The sequence below is a fragment of the Erigeron canadensis genome, chromosome 9 (genome assembly GCF_010389155.1).
Source record: "Erigeron canadensis isolate Cc75 chromosome 9, C_canadensis_v1, whole genome shotgun sequence".
Classification (NCBI taxonomy): domain Eukaryota; kingdom Viridiplantae; phylum Streptophyta; class Magnoliopsida; order Asterales; family Asteraceae; genus Erigeron; species Erigeron canadensis.
In genome coordinates this window covers 35,477,847-35,496,749 of record NC_057769.1, presented here as the reverse complement: position 1 = coordinate 35,496,749, position 18,903 = coordinate 35,477,847, and the positions used below count along the sequence as shown (strand labels likewise).

The following is an 18,903-nucleotide window of genomic DNA, read 5'->3' as shown; positions in this document are numbered from 1 at the left end:
CAAGTATTTCTATAAAAAATTGATATAATTTATATTTGTATATATTTTTATTGCCGTATAGTACCCATATCCTTGATTTTTCAGTTTTGTTGTTCCCCGTTCCCGTACCCTTTTGCCGTATCCTTTTCGGTGCTACATAGGTTCCATCACTATATTAAGGTTATTTTAAAAAAAAATAAAAGAAGTGAATAGTACTATCCATCGTATATGTATGTGTTTTTGTTTTCCTTTTGTGATTGTGGGCGAGAGTATATACGTTAAGCGGTTAGCTTCTTAGGTAAATAGTACTCTCCGTCTCAAATTTATTGTATGTTGGACTTTAATTAATCAATGCCAATGGGTTAAAACCCCAGCGGCATTCCGAAGTCCTGCAATGATGCTTGGATCTTAGGAGACCAGGGTTCGAGTCTGAGCAGGCGAGGTTTTATCTCCAATTTAATGTCGAGCCTTCTATAGCGGTTAAATTGGTGGGTTTTCCCTCTCCTGTGGTCTCTGACTTCGTGGATCGGTTGCTAGTGACTGCCTACCCAAATTGATGTAACGTATAACCGTCTCGTGACACGAACGTTCAAAAGAAAAATAGCAAAATCAAAGGTAAATTGACTATCCATTGACCCTTAAGGGATTTTCAGGGTTGTTTCGGTCCAAAATCTCAAGTGTCAGTCTAGTCATGTAGAATAAAGACATCTTTTGTTGTCAACCTTTTGAAGGTAAACTAGTAAAATTTTTCTACTCTTTTGGCATTGTTTTAACACAATTTAGACAGCCCGGGACCCGGCCAGTCACCCACCCAAAGTCCCATGATTCTACATAATTTTACCTTTTGGGTTTTCATATGATGCAACCATATGATAATTTAAACAGTTTCCAATGGTCGCTTCTGCGGCCATTTTTAGATAAAATGTATGCAACTAAATGCGTGTTGCAACTGTTACTATTAATATCGATACAATTGGAATTAAACATCATACAAGAATAATAAATTAGTAAAACATAAAACAACATGATATAAAATAGAAAAAAGTATTTTATAACTTGAAACGTTAATTCAAAGTGAAACGCAGCTGCCTTTCATATTTTTATTAGGATTATCGGATTTATGTTGAGTTTCAATACAAAACAAAATCTCTAAATGAAAGTTTAAACTCAGAACTGATCACAACGGCATACACCAACTAAACGCTTGGATTTGTATAGTAAAGCATTTGTTTCTTTGGCTTAAAGAGAGATTTCGACCCATATGTTGAATGATACATGTCCTCCAGAAGAGGAAAGTGTAGCACGACATATGAAATGATAGGTACAAGAGCAAGTATGCTAATGCAACCTGCTATAATGAGATAGTACCTATGATCGTATAGCACGAAGAAACTGACACTAAAAGCAATCATCATGGTTACTATGGAGAGGAAAAGCATTGATAGACCTAGCATTAGTTTTTTGGGAAGTGACTCTATAAAATCATCTTGAGCATAACGCGAAGTGAGAATTGATAAAAATACGAGGATTGAAGTGGAAGACAAGATTAATGAAATGGCATCTAACATAACAAACACTATGAAGGGTGCATTGTCACGGAACTTAGGAAAACCATTAGTTTGGTCATATCCCCCGGGAATTGTATAAGCGACTCCAAACACTATAGTGGCGATAAGTGCAGCCACCACCATGCATTTACTAGCTGTTCCTTTCATCCATTTCTCACCTTCATAAACTAATTCTTTGTGGGTTTCAGTAAATAGATCACGTGGCGTTTTGCCTTTTTGGTTTCTTCGTTCTGTGTAATAAGGAGGTATCTTAGACTCGACTTCCTACACAAAAACCAAAAAAAAAACACATGAAATGTGATTAACATCCAATATTTCTAACATTTCGCATTGCAAATTATATGAAGCCCTGCAATTTATAGCAACCTAGTATCAAACACTTTTGAGAAATTCCCACTTAAATACTCTAATGGACAGTATAAGCCTTTCTCATGCAAATACAATACACTAAAACATGCATATTAAAGAAAGGAAACATAAAAGATACCTTAAACCATAATAGTTCACGTTGCATTTGAAAAGCTACCCCAGACACATCCTCAAGACGGTTTTTGCTTGCAATATTTCCAGCTAAATGCAGCATATTATTATCTTCTCTGTCTCTCATAGGATATATAAGAGCCTTTATTGAGCCTATCTCGTGTAAAAGATTATAGATACTCTCACGACGATGATAGACAGCAACGTGAAAGATACTCTGTTTATCATCATTTTGCTTCCATATAAGGTCAGGATATCTATTGATGAGCTCAACCAAAAAGTTGATGTTGCCCATTTCCGCAGCAACAAAAAGTATTCGAGATGGGTATTTAGATGTCCTCTTTTTATTAATCACTAACTCAGGGCCTCTCAATATTGCATCTATTTTAGTCTTTGGCATTTTCTCAATATTTGTCCAAATTTGTCTTAACAATTCCAAGGCTTTACATTCCCTTGTAGCAGATCCCAACTTGCCACAGGTTACTGTAAAAAAAGCTATTAACTCTATATGATAAACAAGGTACTAAAAGTAAACATGAATTATACACTAATTAAGATGTATGGTAAAAGTAGCTATTAACATACATCTTGGTTAACATTAACATACAATATATGTTGACATGAAAAAAAATAGTTATGTTGTAAGTTTCTTATTGACATTATATGTTAGTATTATTTAAGTTACATATTGATGTGATCCAAGTTTAGAAGAAAAGGCTATTATGTATTTTTTTTTTTTATAAAGAAAAGGATAGATTAAAGAATGGTGCCTCACCAAAATGTCATTTTTTATGAGTTATTAGACTTTTTTTATGTCTTAACTTCGGCCCACTTGTTTTTTTGGGTCCGTTAAATTTTCCAGTACTTTATATATGATTGTAAGCCTAAGAAAATTGATCAGTTATGGATCGATACTATGAAAAATCATTTTTATTCCTTATCACAAGTGTGTGCTAGTATGTGAATTAAATTGTGAATTTCCTAATTTTCGGTGTTATTTTTGAATCAACGATTATTAGAGGAACTCGAATTGTTCCTGGCATTCTTGTGAACAAACAAGTTCGATTATTTATCCCATCTTCGTTCTACATCAATATTAGTACTTTGCAAACTTCTCATTTTAAAACACTTCGTTCTACATCAATATTAGTATCTTTCCAGTACTTTGCATTAGCAAGATTGGAAGTGGAGAGCAAACTGTTGTGCTACATGATATGTGGTGTCCTATGAGTCCTCTTAGTGATCACATTATTGAAGGGATGCTAAAATTAGAAGCACAGATCAAGGAAAATGTGACTGTCAAAGAAGTAATTGAAGATGGTAATTGGAAATGGCCCTATAGAGTGGGTGCAAAAGGTCCCTTGCCTGAGAAAGCTTGCAGTGCCTAATTTGAATAGGAATAAAGATGATACAGTTGCTTGGTTCAATAATATGGGTAAGGAGGTTCATTTTTCTGTTGGGAATGTATGGAAAGATACTAGAGATAGTGGTAATATATAAAGTTCTATGGGATAAAGTGGTTTGGTTCAGCCAATGTATACCAAGCCATGCTTTAATGTTGTGGCTTGCTATGAGAGATAAGTTATTAACACAAGACAGATTGTTGAAGTGGTATCCTACAAAGAACTATTTGTGTACATTGTGCGAGAATGAGCATGATTCACTTGAGCATTTGTTCTTTAAGTGTCATTACTCTGAGTACATTTGGGATGAAATGAAGATTATTATGATGGATCATATCAGAGGGCACCAAATAATTAAATGGCAGGATATTAAAAGTTGGTATACTAATAAGAAGAATAGTAATACTGTGAGCAGTGTTGTTCAAAGATAATGTCTTGCAGCTTGTGTTAATATGATTTGGAAGGAAAGGAATGCAAGAGTGTTTAGCAAAAATTGCGTTTCAAAGGAGAAATTGAAGGAGCAGATACTGGATGTCATCAAGTGTAGATTAGTTAGGCTCAACTTCAAGGATGGAAATGCTTATAGGGAGCTAAAGCAAAGATGGAATATCTAGATGTCAAGTGGATAAATTGTATATATTTAGTGTGAGTGTGGTATATAGGTTGATAGGATAGTATAGTAGTGGATTAATAGTGATAGTGAATGGTATGCATTGTATTACTTGGGGATGTCCAAGTGTTATATCTTTTAATGCTGTGTAATGAGGTTTTTGGATTAATAAAATAACAGGCAAAGGCCTTTCTTATAAAAAAAAAAACAAAACTCATATTCCATATTGGAACCTCTTCGAACTTATATTGGGCTTCATTAGTTGGGAATAAAATTCCTACAATAGTCTTGGTCCGGCCCCGTCACAATATAAGATTGTTTAACTTATATAGGTAATTAACAAAAATATTACACTAAGCTAGAGTTTAAGTATTAAAACATGTATAGTGTTAATCTTTGATTAAATTATGCAAAAAAGAATCATGATCGACTTTGCAGAAGAAGAAGATACCTGAATTGACTAATCTCGATATGATATTTGGTTTTATTTCTATAAAAGCGTCCGGCTTCTCAGCTAAAGCACCAAGTCCACCCCCGCCTTCAGCAATTTGAGGGTTGTCTCTTAACATTTGTAAAGCAATATCTGCGTAAGAATTATCAGCATTTTTAATTTTTAGTTGGCCTAGCTTGCTAGCTTATTTTAATTGGGTTTGGTTCATCTTCAATAGATGGAGAATTTTAAGCAAGCGGCTCAAATGTAATTAATACGTTACTTGTTTACAAGCTAAGTGTGCAGAACTCATGTTAAAAACTTAAAATCAGAAAACCGAACACTGATAGAAATTGAACTTTATTCAAGATTTTTCATTTTGGTTTTGTTCTAATTAAATGCTTACCAAAGAAATCAGCTTCAACGCATTTGATGAAAACCCAGACCTTATATTGATGTTCCCAACAAGGATCACTCATTTTTACGGATACTTCGTAGAGATAAGTCACCATTTGAAGGTTTCTAAATAAAGCCGCGGTATAAAGAGGCATCATATTACTTTTGTTAGGAATATTTGGCAGGAGACTGTTCTTTCGCACCATTATCTTTGCGATTTCGACGTTTCCAGCTGCAGCTGCCAAATTAAGGGGAGTATCACCGCCTTTATTTTTAAGCAGCAACTCATTCTCAAGCATCATATTCACAAGATTTTGCACGAAACTCGTGCTTTTGGTATTGCTTTCAGCTGATGCAGCAACATGGAGTGGTGTTTCCCAGTTTTCAGTGATAGCACACCGTACCAGATGTTTGTGGGATCGAAGGATGACTTCCGCGGCTACCCAATCTCCTTTAATTGATGCCTTATACAGAGGAACACAGAGATTGATGTACTCGGTTCTTCTGTCATCTAAGTATTTTCAAAATTAAATCTAGTTAACAACCGCATATATTATACTCATCGCAAGATATGGAATATCCTCTTACAATAGCAAGGTTTAAAACAAATTTATAATGTGCAGTAATAATCACTTGTATTAAGGAAATCTAATCATATATTACCAAACATACATGAGATTATTGAGACTTAAAGTTCAACTAATCACTTGTATCTAGGAACTTACCAGAAAGTAGTTCTATATTTGGTCGATATGCCGGCTCTGGTTCTACATTCGTTTCTGTTTGAGGTTGTGGAGTTGGTGTTGCTGGTGCTAGTGTTGGTGTTGGTTCTAGTTGAGATGTTGTTTCTATTTGTATTTGTGTTGTTGGTATAGGCCCCGGTTCGTGTTCTATTTCTGTTTGAGTTATCGGCTCGGGCTCAGGCTCTAACGATACATGTGGTTCTGGTTGTGTCTCGTGTGTTTGTGCATGTGTGGTTTCAGGTTGTGAGGCCAATGCCGAATCTGAATTTGGAGTTACTGTTGATGTTGGTTCTAGTTCTGATGTTGTTTCTGTTTGAGGATGTGAGGTTAGTATAGGCTCTGGTTCCTGTTCTGTTTCTGTTTGTGGTATTGGCTCAGGCTCGGGATTGGGCTCTGTTGATACATGTGGTTCTGGTTCTGAGTCTTGAGTTGGTGTATGTGTGGCTTCTAATGTCGATTCTGGATTCAGAGTTGGTGTTGATATTGGTTCTAGTTTGAGCGTCTCTAGTGACGGATTATCACTTTGTTCACCCATTATATCTTCTCCTTATTTCCCTGCACATTGTTGATTGCATTAATATAGAGGCATCTAAAAGTCATTCAAGAATCAAGACATTAAACGATTTTATAAAATGGAGCCTTAATAACTGAAAACATTGCCATTTTTTCAAATCTAGTTTCTATTTTAAACTTTTTTCTTTGTCAGATTGTTAACTAATCTAGTCATTCAAGCCAGATTTCATCAAATTCTGTGAAACAAACGCGGCCTTACTATGGGTTAGTAAAGCATCTTGAATACTATCTTATTTCCAGTTAGTAGTATCCTATGTATCAATTGATGATAGATCCGTCATGTTATGGGGCAATAATGGAATGAAATGGTTGGTCATAGGTTAGAGGTTCAAACCTAAGCCACAATGGATCTTATCACAGTGGGCTTTAGAGCAGCGGTTTTCCCTGGATATATAGATGGTGGGCTTAGGCTACCCAACGTTGTCTGCGTTCACAGATGTATGAGGTTGTCTTTCGCCATTGGGCTAACTCTAATAACCGGACTTTACTATTGGTTGTTTAAATGAAAGTAGTATCGTATGTCCAACTAACAAGTAAATACATGTCTAAAGCGTTGTCTTTGTTTGATTCATCACCTTTGAAATATTCCGTTGGGCGATAGTGTATTCTATATCGTGCTACCAGGAAAAAAAGGTTTTTGTATGATAATTAACAAGTTTGTTACTACACTGATTATAATCAATTTCTACACTAAACAAACCAATACATAATGCCATTCATATACTATAAAAGAATTAACCTGTTAATATATCCTGTAAAAATTAATAAATAGCGTTGAGTAATGAGTTGTTTCCAAATCTTAATTTTATAAGCATGTGTACATGAAAATAAAAGATACAGTTGCGCCCATGAAAATATGGGCTAGACTGAAATCTTGATGGGCTAAACCTAATTGTTGGGCCAAAGGTTATACAACAAAGTATAGATGTCTACCCTCAGAAGTGAAAACAGTCTCGAATCTTAGATATCTCTCTGGAAATATACTCGCATAGCATATGGCTAGCTGAAAAAGAAGGATCAAGTCATTCTTTTGACATACCAAATCATGAATAGATGGATTGGTATTTGAGTGGACTTGCTATCATGATGTGTTAGTGTTTAAATATTCATGTCGTTGTGAATGGACACATGTTTTTTTTCTCATGTTTTTTGTTTTAAATTGAAGTTTATTATATGAAAAAACATACAGTTGAGCCTAAATTTACCGTTGAAATGAAAATGTCATTTATTTTCATATTTCTCTTTATATATTATTAATAGAAATCTAGTAACTGAGGATATAATCTTTGAATCCAAATTTTAAATTCTTTGATCTTGTAGCAATAATAATCTGTGCTAGTTTGTTTTGAGCATTGGTCTGAGTTGTTATCAAGCTTGAATCTGGAGATATTCTTTAATTAGAAAATTTACAAATAGCCAATATATTAAACTTATTGATAAAAGTTTTATATGTTAGGAAGCTGAATTGAATGATTGTATGGACGTACAACTCAGTTATTATAAATTTTGTTTGACCTCGATAGGTCTCACCTACTTCACCTTACTTTAGTAATATTATAAAAACTTGGAAATGGATGTTATAAATTAAACTAGATTTTAGACCCATGTTAAATACACGGGTTTTACAACATTATAAATATAAGAATTATTATATGAAACAAAACATACTTATATTTTAAACGTAAAAATATACTTAAAAAAATTGAGATATTTAAATGTAAATACTGAATGCTAAATCATATCAAGGTTGGACGGTGTAGCAAGTTTCTTTTATGCAAACTCTTCTAGAGAAACAATATCTTAACTTTGATTACACAATTAACCGAATTCATATTGATGTCTTGCAAAAAAGTAATTTTATTTTCGTTACACATGGTTGTTAAAAACAATAAAAGTGCAGCTGTGGGGTTTTTAATGATTTCGCATGTTGTGATTTTATTTGTAAGGTTCAGTTTATATAAGAATAATCCGTATATGTATCTTAAATGTAACTTAATTACAATTACTAATAACAAATTTGATTATTTGAATTATATTCTAAATACAATTATTAATAACAACAATATTACAATTAGTTTTATTACCATTAACAATATACAATAAAATATTAATTCGTATTAATAATGTTGTACCTCTTTAACATTTAGATATATTTTATTATTATATAAACATTATGCAATAAAATATTAATTATTTTTAAATTGAGAAAAAATATAAGTTAATGATGGAAAACCAAAAATGTAAATTAATTTAGACATGTATTGATTTAGTTAATCAATAAAATATTAATTATTTTTAAATTGAGTAAAAATATAAATTGATGATGGAAATCTAAAAATATAAATTAACTTAGACATGTATTTATTTAACTAATCTTGATAAACTGAGAGCTGTGATTGGTGAACTGAGGTTTATTAATTAATAAGTTTTTAAGAAAGTTGTATATTATTTTAATGGGTTTTGCTAAATGCAGCCTTTAGGGCTTTAGTTAAGGTGCATTAAATAGTTGTTCACTTACCATAAAATTCTGGAGTGGACTTTTGATATGAAAAAAGTACAAATTTTTTATGCACTTTAAATGCAGCCCTTTGGAATGCGTTTAGCATTTTCCTATTTTAATATATGTTAACGTGATAAGTAATAGTTTATCTTGACATCTAACTCATAAATGTAATTAGAACATCATAAGGATTCTATTTCTATAAATAATAAACATAATATAAAAGAAACGTAAGTATTTTTTTCCCCTATTGATATTACACGTACATTAAATTTAATACTTAATATTAGCTATACTAATCTTAATACTCGTATATATCTAGTCGACTTTATTTTAATCAAATATTCTATTATATATGAATTAAATATTAATTAAATTTTGTAAAAATTAAATGATGACATCATCAAAAGTCAATTTAATAAAATTGAAAGTTATGATTGGTTAATAAGCTGTTAGGTCAGTTGTTTTTAGTATATATAAAGATTGACCAACCGCGTTATGGTCCCATTGACCCACACATGTTGACGACGTGGGCTTGTTCAAAGAACATATAAAACTTAAATGGGGTAGAGTTGGGGTGTTTTTATTCTATAGACCCCTCTAAAAGAGACCAAGAATCATTCTTGTTTATTCACATTGTGTAGTTGTGTACGTATCTGTTTAACAATCATATTGTACAAATTGAAGAATATTATTTGTTAATTTTTCTTTAACACCATATTTCATTAAGTTAACTCGTAAAGTGGCACCAAAGCTTTGTGATTCAACAGTCATGACCTAGTTTGAATCTAAAACATCTCAGAGAGGCAAAGTCGTCAAAGTCTTTCATCTTTTTTTTTAGACCGCTAGACCAAAAACTCAACAATTAAATTACTAAATAAACAATATATATAGGAATGTATGAGAGCGAAATGTGTTAAATAAAAGATCATAAAGATAAAAGTTCAGTAAAAACGAACACAATGATTGTTTTGGTGCCTTCTGCTAAATTCGAGCTGTAAGATTCGTGATGGGGACTTGAAAATTAAAACATTCACTCATAAAATACATATATCTAATTAATGAATGAAATATAGAATTATGAAGTTCATTACTTTTTCTACCAAGTTTTTGCACAAAATGACTAGATATATATATACTGCAGTTGATAGATTAGATAGCGAAACATGGATCATTGGTTTATAACAATTGTAAATACTCAATGTTCGACATATGAGTAAGAAAGTAAAGCATTTTGTCTATCATCATATTCAATTTTTGACTTTCATTATATTGATCCGTTTTCTATTTAGTCATAGCGTACTAGCTAGCACAAGATATATATCATTATTTAATAACACTTTAAAAAAAAAAAAAAAATTCACTAAAATTTATAAAAATGTTAAGAGAGTGAGAAACTGTAAAAGGGTCGTTGAAGATTCACATAATTTTACATCGGGAATCAAATCATTGATACATTCAAAGTGTGGGTTTGTTTTTTACCTGCTTTACTTTTACTTCACTTTGCATTTAAAGGTGAATAATGTGTATACATACTTTAATGAACGAATGTCTATAATAGAAAATAACTAAAGTTGTATGTATTGTATGTAAACAACTCAAAAATGATGTTTATTATATGTAAGAAAATGTATTCAACCAATTAAAATCAGACAAGTGACACTTCTATATGGTTGTCACGTTGTTTTCTTACATACAATAAACATTTTTTAAAGTTGTTTACATACAATACACAAAACTTTAGTTATTTCCTACTATAGACATTCGTCCAAAGTTTGTTACATTTCAGGATACTTGTCCCAAAATGATTTATTTGCCTTAATAATAGACTAACGATGTGTTTAAAATTTTACTTATAACACATGACATGATTGAATGTGGTAATTAAAAAAAAAAATTGACATTCATGTGTCTATCTATTTGATGTTTTAGACATATTTTTAAACTAATATTTTAGGCATGTATATCTACTTTATAATATTTGTCACTAATACTTCGATTTAGATTTAATGATATTTTTCGGTACAAAATGTAGTACTAAATTACTAATGCCTATAACTTATATATTTTACATGCACTTTATAAAAAGTCTACTAAAATTAAAATGGGCTAATTGTTTTTATTTTGAATGGCTAAAATTGGAAATTGATTGGAAAGTGATCTTACTTGTTCCGAAAACCTTTTTTAAGTATCCAACTAAAATTAAAATGAGTAGCTATTTACCTTTCCTAAATTACCCCAAATTATTCTATCCCAAGGTTTGAAATCTCCCTAAAAGGCATAAGCCTCTGCTAAGGGGGCTAAGAATGTCTATTGTGAGTTTAAAAGCTCATGTGACGTAGCCTTTTTTGTGATGTGACTTTTGTTTTTCATTTAATATTTTCCAAAATTATATAAATATGAAAAATATTGTACTCGAGATTGAACCATTGGAAAGGTAAGGTCAATTACCTTTCTCTCACTCAATAGATGTATGTGGTCTATTATAGTAGTACAAATGTACAATAAGGCAACAAATGCAATGGGTTGATATTCAAGTTGATCATAAGGGAGGACGGTGTGGTAAGGGGGGGGGGGGGGGGGGGGGGGGGGGGTTACCGGATAGGTACCTGTTGGCACACCGCTCCCACCCCGCGGTACCTATAGGGTGGGAAGCGAATTGGGTACCACGGTGCCCGATCTCCTGCCTATCCTTTTTTGTCTTTTTCTTCCTTTTTATTCTTTGTCTTTTCTTCCTAAATAAATAGAAAGGGTGAGGAGGGGAGGGGAGAGGTGGGGAGACATTCCTAGCATTAGGCAGCGAGCGGGGAGGAGAAGCAAAATCGGGGAGGGGAGGGGAGGGGTGGTAAAGCCCTTCGTCCACCCTAATTGGGTTGTAACCTTGAGAACCAAGTCGTTCTTCACACGAAAAAAAAAAAAAAACGAAAACCATGGACCGCAGAAAACTGATGGAGGAAAGGACTTAGCTTGTTTAAAGAGAAGCAAAACATGTTTCCGTTAAACAATACATGTATCAAAATCAGATGAAGAAGCACCAGAGACGAAAAAGAAAAGAATAGGAAACAGGGCGAATAAGCAACTTAATTTCAATCACTACTCTTTCTCTATCTATCTAGTTATCGCCTAGTCGATCTCTTCTATATATTTTAGAATTATACTTTCACTAAATCAAACTTTAACAAAGTAGATAATATTTTTCAAGTTAAGATATCACCAGCTACTATGCATTGAACAAAAAGTTAGATACAACTAGCTAGAGAATCCACATCGAGGAAAGTATATATACATACCTAATACCAGCCTTGCAGAAATTAGAAATATGATCGAGAATTTGGCTGCTTTTGCTAGTTTTTCAAATATTTGGAGTTTTGCTACAAAAAGAAGAAGTCAGTTAATTACTATCAACAAAAGCTAGCTTCATATTAAAAGTAGTAAATATGGAATAATGAGATTGTTGTAAGTAGGATATGAATTACAATTCAAACCTGGAAAGTAGTTGATAAAAGTTGAAAGCAAAAAATTAAAGCTTCTCTACAATCGAAAGAAGAAGATTTGGAATGCAACGTGTTAGACCAGTAGTCTAGCTTATATATAGGCCGCTTACTTGTCCAAATGATTTTATATAATACTCGTAATAAAAGAAAATTGAAAAAAAAAAAAAAGAGCGAGATAATGTGGGATGTTATTTGGATTTTTCTATGCTATATATTGGAAACTTCCGAGGATTTCAAATCAAAACACACCTAAATCGTAAACTTCACCCTTTTTTACGTGAACTCATGTAAAAAATCAGAAGAAAAAGATCGAATATTGGATTTAAGCTGAAAATCAAAAGTTAAAAAATATTGAAATTTTGTTGAAAATCAGAAGAAAAGGAAAAGAAATGCAATATGTTTACTTCGTACAACTGAAAAGTCTTTCTATAATCAATTTAAAAGTCTTTCTATCCTTTAAAGTATAAACAATGCATTGGGCCATTGGGGTAGTTCACACTGAAACGAAAATGAAAGTGATATAAAAAATAAAAAATCCAGTAGAAAACAAAATTAAAATCCACACACGATACATTTGGGGAATCCACAAATACTTTGTAATTTTGTATACTAGCTAGTATTAATTTCAAAAATAAAATATACTCGTATATGGACTGATAATGACTGTACTAATTAACTAGCACGAGCTCTTAATCTGCTAACACGATTAAACGAACGCGTTTCTTTCTTCTCTCTTTCTTTTTTTTTATAACCTCTTTTTTTTTATTGAATTTAACCATTAACTTAAATTTGTAACAATTTTATAATAAGCGAAGGCCGGTTTTTATAGTTAAAAGAATAGTGATATATTTTTCGAATTCACCAATTTAAAAACCCTTTTAATAAAACAAGGGGTTTGCTAAATACAGCCCTTAGGGCTGTGTTTAAGGTGCATAAATTGTTTGTACATTTACCATGAAAATCAAGAGACGGGCTTTTAAAATGAAAGATACAAGTATTTTTATGCACGTTAAATACAGCCCTAAGGGCTGTATTTAGTATTTGCCATAAAACAATAATGATATTTGAAAAGTCAGGAGATAAGTTCCAACAGGAGATAGATTTGAAAAAAAAAATGATGAAGTTTATGTCATATTTATGTGGTTTTAAAAAGATTTTCACGAGGATATCTATATCTATACTATCTTATAAAGCATTTTGCCATTTTTAAAAATCTCAATTCATGATTTGAAGTACCTAAAATACTCTCTTTTTTATTTACTAATTTAAACATCCTTAGCTAATATACATATATGTAACACCCCAACAAGGCGGAATAATGGGGTATCACAAGAAAAGCACAGCACGACATGAAAATTAAGTAGAGACAAATCTAGATGCATTAAAAGGATTGGTAATCCATACAATTTAATCAAACACAAGTCCATGACCATTCAAAAATGCATAAGGAGCACGACCATCAAACGTTTACAAAAGAGAGTACAAAAGATGGCATATGATCCTAAGCATAACCCATAAGCGGGGATAATGAATCACAGATCCACAGTAAGTCCAAGTCCAATCCTAGCATGCAAACCATCAATCATCAACCAACACGTCTTCCAACTACCTGATCACCTGAAAAGTGTACTAAAACGTGTCAACATAAAGTTGGTGAGTTCGTAGGTTTAGATAAAGAGATCAAATGTAGTCGGGATAACAACCGTTAACGTTACATGAGGATTAGGATACGTAATTATGTCCACACAAATCAACACAAATCAACGTTTAACAATATTGATAACCGGCACGACTTACATGATGAACAATGCATAAAATACGTTTCCTGACACGACTTACATAATGAATAATGCGTAGTAACCGGCACGACTTACATGATAAACAATGCGTAAAATACGTTCCTGGCACGACTTACATAGTAAATAATGCGTAATAAACCGGTACAACTTACATGATGAATGTAACATCCTAAAACTTTTTGACGTTGACCGTTAACTTGTCGGTAGCGACCGTTAGTGACTATGTGTTTTGTAGGTGCGTATGTGAATTAAATGATTAACGTGAGATATGTGTTAAATTGATTTAAAGTAATGAAATTAAAGTTGATAATGATTAATAAAGTAAATTAGTGTTCCTGATACGATATAAGTGTCTTAAAGTGTTTTCAAATGCGTTAAACGAATAGTTAAGTGACGAAACGAGCTATAAGAAAGTGCAAGGGCCTATATGTAAGATTTAGAAAGTTGTTCCAGCAGATATAGGGGATATATCACGACCCTAATGCCATATAATCAGATTATTAACCCTAGAAACTTTCACACACAAAACCCTAAGAGCCTCCTTCAAGTTTAGAGCAATTTCGGGGTGATTCAGTGGTGGTTTCTTCTAGTTTTGGATCCGTTAATCTTTCCTACAGGTATTATATCATCAATTGATTGTTGATCAAGTTTTAAAGTAGGTTTTGTTCCTGTAGATTCGACCATAAGGGCTGGGGTTGTTGGAAGTTGGTGTTTTCGGTTAAAGACGACATTTTCGTGAGTAAAATCATTAATAGAGTTGATTAACTATGGCAAGATGCAAAATTTAATGTTGAATAATGTTGTTTATATGTAAATAAGTGAATCCCAGGTGTTAAGTTAGATCCATGTGTGTTCAATTGTGTTTTTGAATCAAACGTTGCGGTTTCGGGTCGTTTTGATGATCAAAAAGGGGATTCATGTTTACAATTGATTCAAGGATTAATTGATGTTTTCAAAGGTTTAATTGTGACCTAATTAATGTTAATTTAATGGGTATAAGTCATGGTGGAGGTTTGGGATCAGTTTGGAAGGAGATTAAGGAGAAACGAAGTGAAGAGTGCTGGTTCGTCCAGTAGGTGCGACGCACCTCTAAAGAGGGTGCGACACACCTAGTGTTTTGAGGGTTCGTTTGATATTGTGTCATCATTAGGTGCGGCACACCTCTCCATAGGTGTGTCGCACTCAATGATACCGAGAAGGGGTGCGATAGAGGGTGCGTTGTAGGGTGCGACACACCTTTATGTTCCTCCTAACTTTCTTTTAGTTGGTGCGGCGCACCATGGTTAGGGGTGCGGCACACCTAGCCTATTTGTGTTGAAAATCATTGTTTAATGCTTAGCTCACTAATTATTCGTTCTAGGTTTCTGGGAGTCCGTATCAAGCACCGTAAGCTTACTTTAAGTTGTTGTGGGCCTGTGTAAGGTAAGATACATAACTTTTCTCACGCTGGAGGCACAACAAAAGTAGTTTTCTATAATTAACCTCTTAATCGGATTATCTTATATGTGTTGGGTTTTCCGGGTTATGCGGGAGGTTATGTGGGAATGTATGCATGTTGAAAGGATTTATGTTGATATGATGACGTTTAAAGTAGAAGTATATTGTGCATATGAAGTATGATGCTATGCTTATAATGACATTTGCTATGATGTTGATATGTGAGGGCTTATATGTGGGACTTAAGTATGAAATGTCTAGTTTACTAGATACACTTAAGAAATGTTATGAGTTGTGCACGTTAGTGATATTAAACGTTAAAATAGATGTGGGATTAGTTAGGTAATGAATATACCTAATGTTAAAGTAAAGTGTGAAATGTGGGAAATCGTTCTAGCCTTAGTGTTGGTGCGTAAATGTAAGAAAGATATAAATACGTGGGAAATGCTATAGCTAAATACGTGAGATTGACGTGGGAAGTGTTAAGTTTAACCCGTGCTAGTTGTAAAGCTAGTGCGTAAGACGTGGGAAACCGTGCTAGATGTAAAGCTAGTGCGTAAGACGTGGGAAACCGTGCTAGATGTAATGCTAGTGCGTAAGACGTAGGAAATCGTGCTAGATGTAATGCTAGTGCGTAAGACGTGGGAAATCGTGCTAGTTGTAAAGTTAGTGTGTAATATGTAACATGATGTAATATGTAAAGATGTAAGACGTGAGAATAAGGTTATAAGATAAATATAAGAATATGTGAGAAAGATGTGCATGTAATTTAAGACGTGGGATCACAATGTGATGTGGGATTTAATAAGATATGTTGAGACGTGGGATAAGAATGATATATGGTTAATAGAGACATACATGAGTGAATACTCTACATGTGTAAATATGTATATGTGTGACATGTTTATGTGGGTTATATCAAGATATAAGATGTTGATTAAGATGTAAATGTATGATGATACGAAGATGCTATACATTGTAAGTATATGTTGAATTGATATGATGATACGTTTGCATTGTAAGTATATGTTAATATGATGTAAAGTGTGATGGGATGTGGGAAAAAGGTAAGGATGGGTTGATCTTAAGATGTTTGTGGATGATATGTAATGTGATCATGTTTTGATATATAAAATACGAAGAAGTTTTATGAAAGTAAAATGAAGAACGTTTTGTAAAATGTGTGTATCTTACTTAGCTAATTTATTAGCTAACACTTGCTTTTATGAAAATGTTGTGTCCTTCAGGATAAGCAGGTTTGAGCTAGGAAAGATTTAGCTCGTGAGATGGGTAGATGCAATAAAGAAGATTATCATAGATTGTTGAATACTTAGACTTCCCATAGCCTATGTTTCGGCTACATTATTTACGTTTATGTTACATGTAATAATGAATGGCATTTATGTTTGTGCCAAGACTTGGATTTCATTTATATTGTTTTGATGATGCACGTTAGTAACACCATTTTATAAAGGTACCATCCGGTTACGGATGGGGAAGTTTTAAAGTGATCCTTTTCCGTTACGTTTTAAACGCCGTTTGGCAAAAGTTTTTGAAATCCAGGTTCTAAAACAACGGGTGTTACAATGAACAATGCGTAAAATACGTTCCTGGCACAACTTACATAATAAGTAATGCGTAATAAACTGGCACGACTTACATGATGAACAATGCGTAATCATAACACATGCAATCACGTAAACAAGCAAAACAAGTAAGTAATCATCATCTCGTTTAATATCATAATCAATCATATCAACTAACAAGCATTTAACAAACGAGTACACTTTCCACCCCAAATAACGTAAACGTAGGGGCTACAAAACTCACCTTGGCCTTGAACGTTGGTAGAAGGTGAATAAGCGGGTAAGCGGGGAGCACAACGGTCACAAACCTGTTATAACAACATCACATCATCACATTATAGCTTACGTTACAATATACGTCACCCTAGGCCATTCCAAGACACCTCAAGGTCGGACGATGAATACACGATTGGAGAAACGAGGGACTTGGGAAGAATGGTGTTAGATTCTCATAAAAAGGATGATACTAAGAGAAACTAGACTCTCACACGATTCTAACAATAGGTCATACGCCTAAAACGGACTTACGGTTCAAAAGTTATAAGTATTTGAAGTTGGCAAAAGAAATCGTTCGGGCAGCAAGTCTTCACTGCGCCGCAGTGAGGACCAAACAGTCCCAGCGCCGCAATGAGACCCAAAACACCAAAAATGATCAGGAGAATGCCACTGCGCCGCAGTGGTCGCTGTCCCTTCCAGTGGCCAGTTTCTGAAGTCAAACAGCAGCAGGAACGAACCCAAACCCAATTTTTGACATCCAAATCGAGTTGTGGTATTTCAAGACTCATTTTTAGGCTCAAACAAACATCGTTAAGTATAACTAAACATTAATCATCAATCAAATCCAAACCCGTAACACAATTACATGTCCAAATCGTTCTTGACCCAAATCAGCCCTAATGAAACCCTAATTTGACCCAATTCAAGTTTTAACCCGATTTCGACCAAGGGTTTCTTAGACATGACTAGTAATGAAGTTTTAAACATAAAAGGGGAGATTTAAGATGAGTTTAACTTACCAAAATGGTTCAAGACTTCAAGTTTTGGGTTTAGAGCAAAAACCTTGGATGAACACCTTTAGAACCTAAATTCATGAAGGATTATTATTATTATTATTATTATTATTATTATTAAGGTTACTTAATTTAGTTAGATTGGATGATAAAACACAAATTTTTGGTGTATTAATGGTGGATTTATGATGATTTGTGGTGGTGGTTAAAAGAAGGAGTGGAAGAGTAATGAGGTAGAGAAAAATAGGATAAGGAAAAAGGGTAAAGGAGAAATGAATGTGATGAGGGGAGGGGGCCGGCCTAAGGAGTCCATTTTTGGGCTCCCGCTCCGCTAAATTCGACAAATAGCTATACGTTAACCATTTAAACGCTAACACGACACCGATAACGCAATTAGACTTCACGTTACGTTACTATACGACAAAACGTTCGATAATCCATATAAGCTATCAAATTCATTCATCTTTCAATTTCATTAACTTACAAGTCAACTAAGTCAAAAATCACGAATGTTACAATATAATACCCTTAAACTTCAACCACTCATTTTCTTCTCTCTCTTCAAATCTCAACCACTCATTTTTTTTTCTCTCCTACATAAATCATATAATTCATTTAAAAAAATTTATCTCAAAAACCGTATATCGATGAATTATAAAAATTGTATGAGTATTCTTAAAATTTCATGCTCTTTCATTAGAATTGTCATTCGATATACTTTCGATGAGTTTTTAAATGCAAGGGCGGAGTCCGTACGTATAAAGCATTTGACTATCACACTCTATGACTTATCACCTCCTATAACCTAGCACTTATATCATCTTACCGCCGCAATGTACAGACATTTTCCCTCGTATATATTAGAAGAATGAACCATTTATCTATGAAAAAAATA

General features: G+C 33.3%; 1 protein-coding gene across 1 annotated transcript; it reads right to left on the bottom strand.

Moving 5' to 3' along the window:
* Nucleotides 1-1,009: 1,009 nt before the first annotated feature.
* On the bottom strand, nucleotides 1,010-12,257 carry LOC122583917 (ankyrin repeat-containing protein At5g02620-like). Its single transcript, XM_043756289.1, has 7 exons — nucleotides 12,168-12,257; nucleotides 11,973-12,053; nucleotides 5,592-6,164; nucleotides 4,877-5,377; nucleotides 4,492-4,623; nucleotides 2,035-2,510; nucleotides 1,010-1,811 (listed from the first exon to the last, which is right to left on the bottom strand). The coding sequence occupies exons 3-7, from the start codon at nucleotides 6,142-6,144 to the stop codon at nucleotides 1,176-1,178; spliced, it is 2,298 nt and encodes a 765-aa protein (XP_043612224.1). The 5' UTR covers nucleotides 6,145-6,164; nucleotides 11,973-12,053; nucleotides 12,168-12,257; the 3' UTR covers nucleotides 1,010-1,175.
* Nucleotides 12,258-18,903: the final 6,646 nt, after the last annotated feature.

What these genes read in the sequence shown, in the direction of transcription:
- LOC122583917 (XM_043756289.1), bottom strand. Translation starts at nt 6,144, where the DNA reads ATGGGTGAACAAAGTGATAATCCGTCACTAGAGACGCTCAAACTAGAA. An exon ending in AAATATAGAACTACTTTCTG is followed by an intron (nt 5,378 to 5,591) that starts GTAAGTTCCTAG and finishes GAAAATACTTAG; the next exon opens with ATGACAGAAGAACCGAGTAC. An exon ending in CGTTGAAGCTGATTTCTTTG is followed by an intron (nt 4,624 to 4,876) that starts GTAAGCATTTAA and finishes ATTCTTACGCAG; the next exon opens with ATATTGCTTTACAAATGTTA.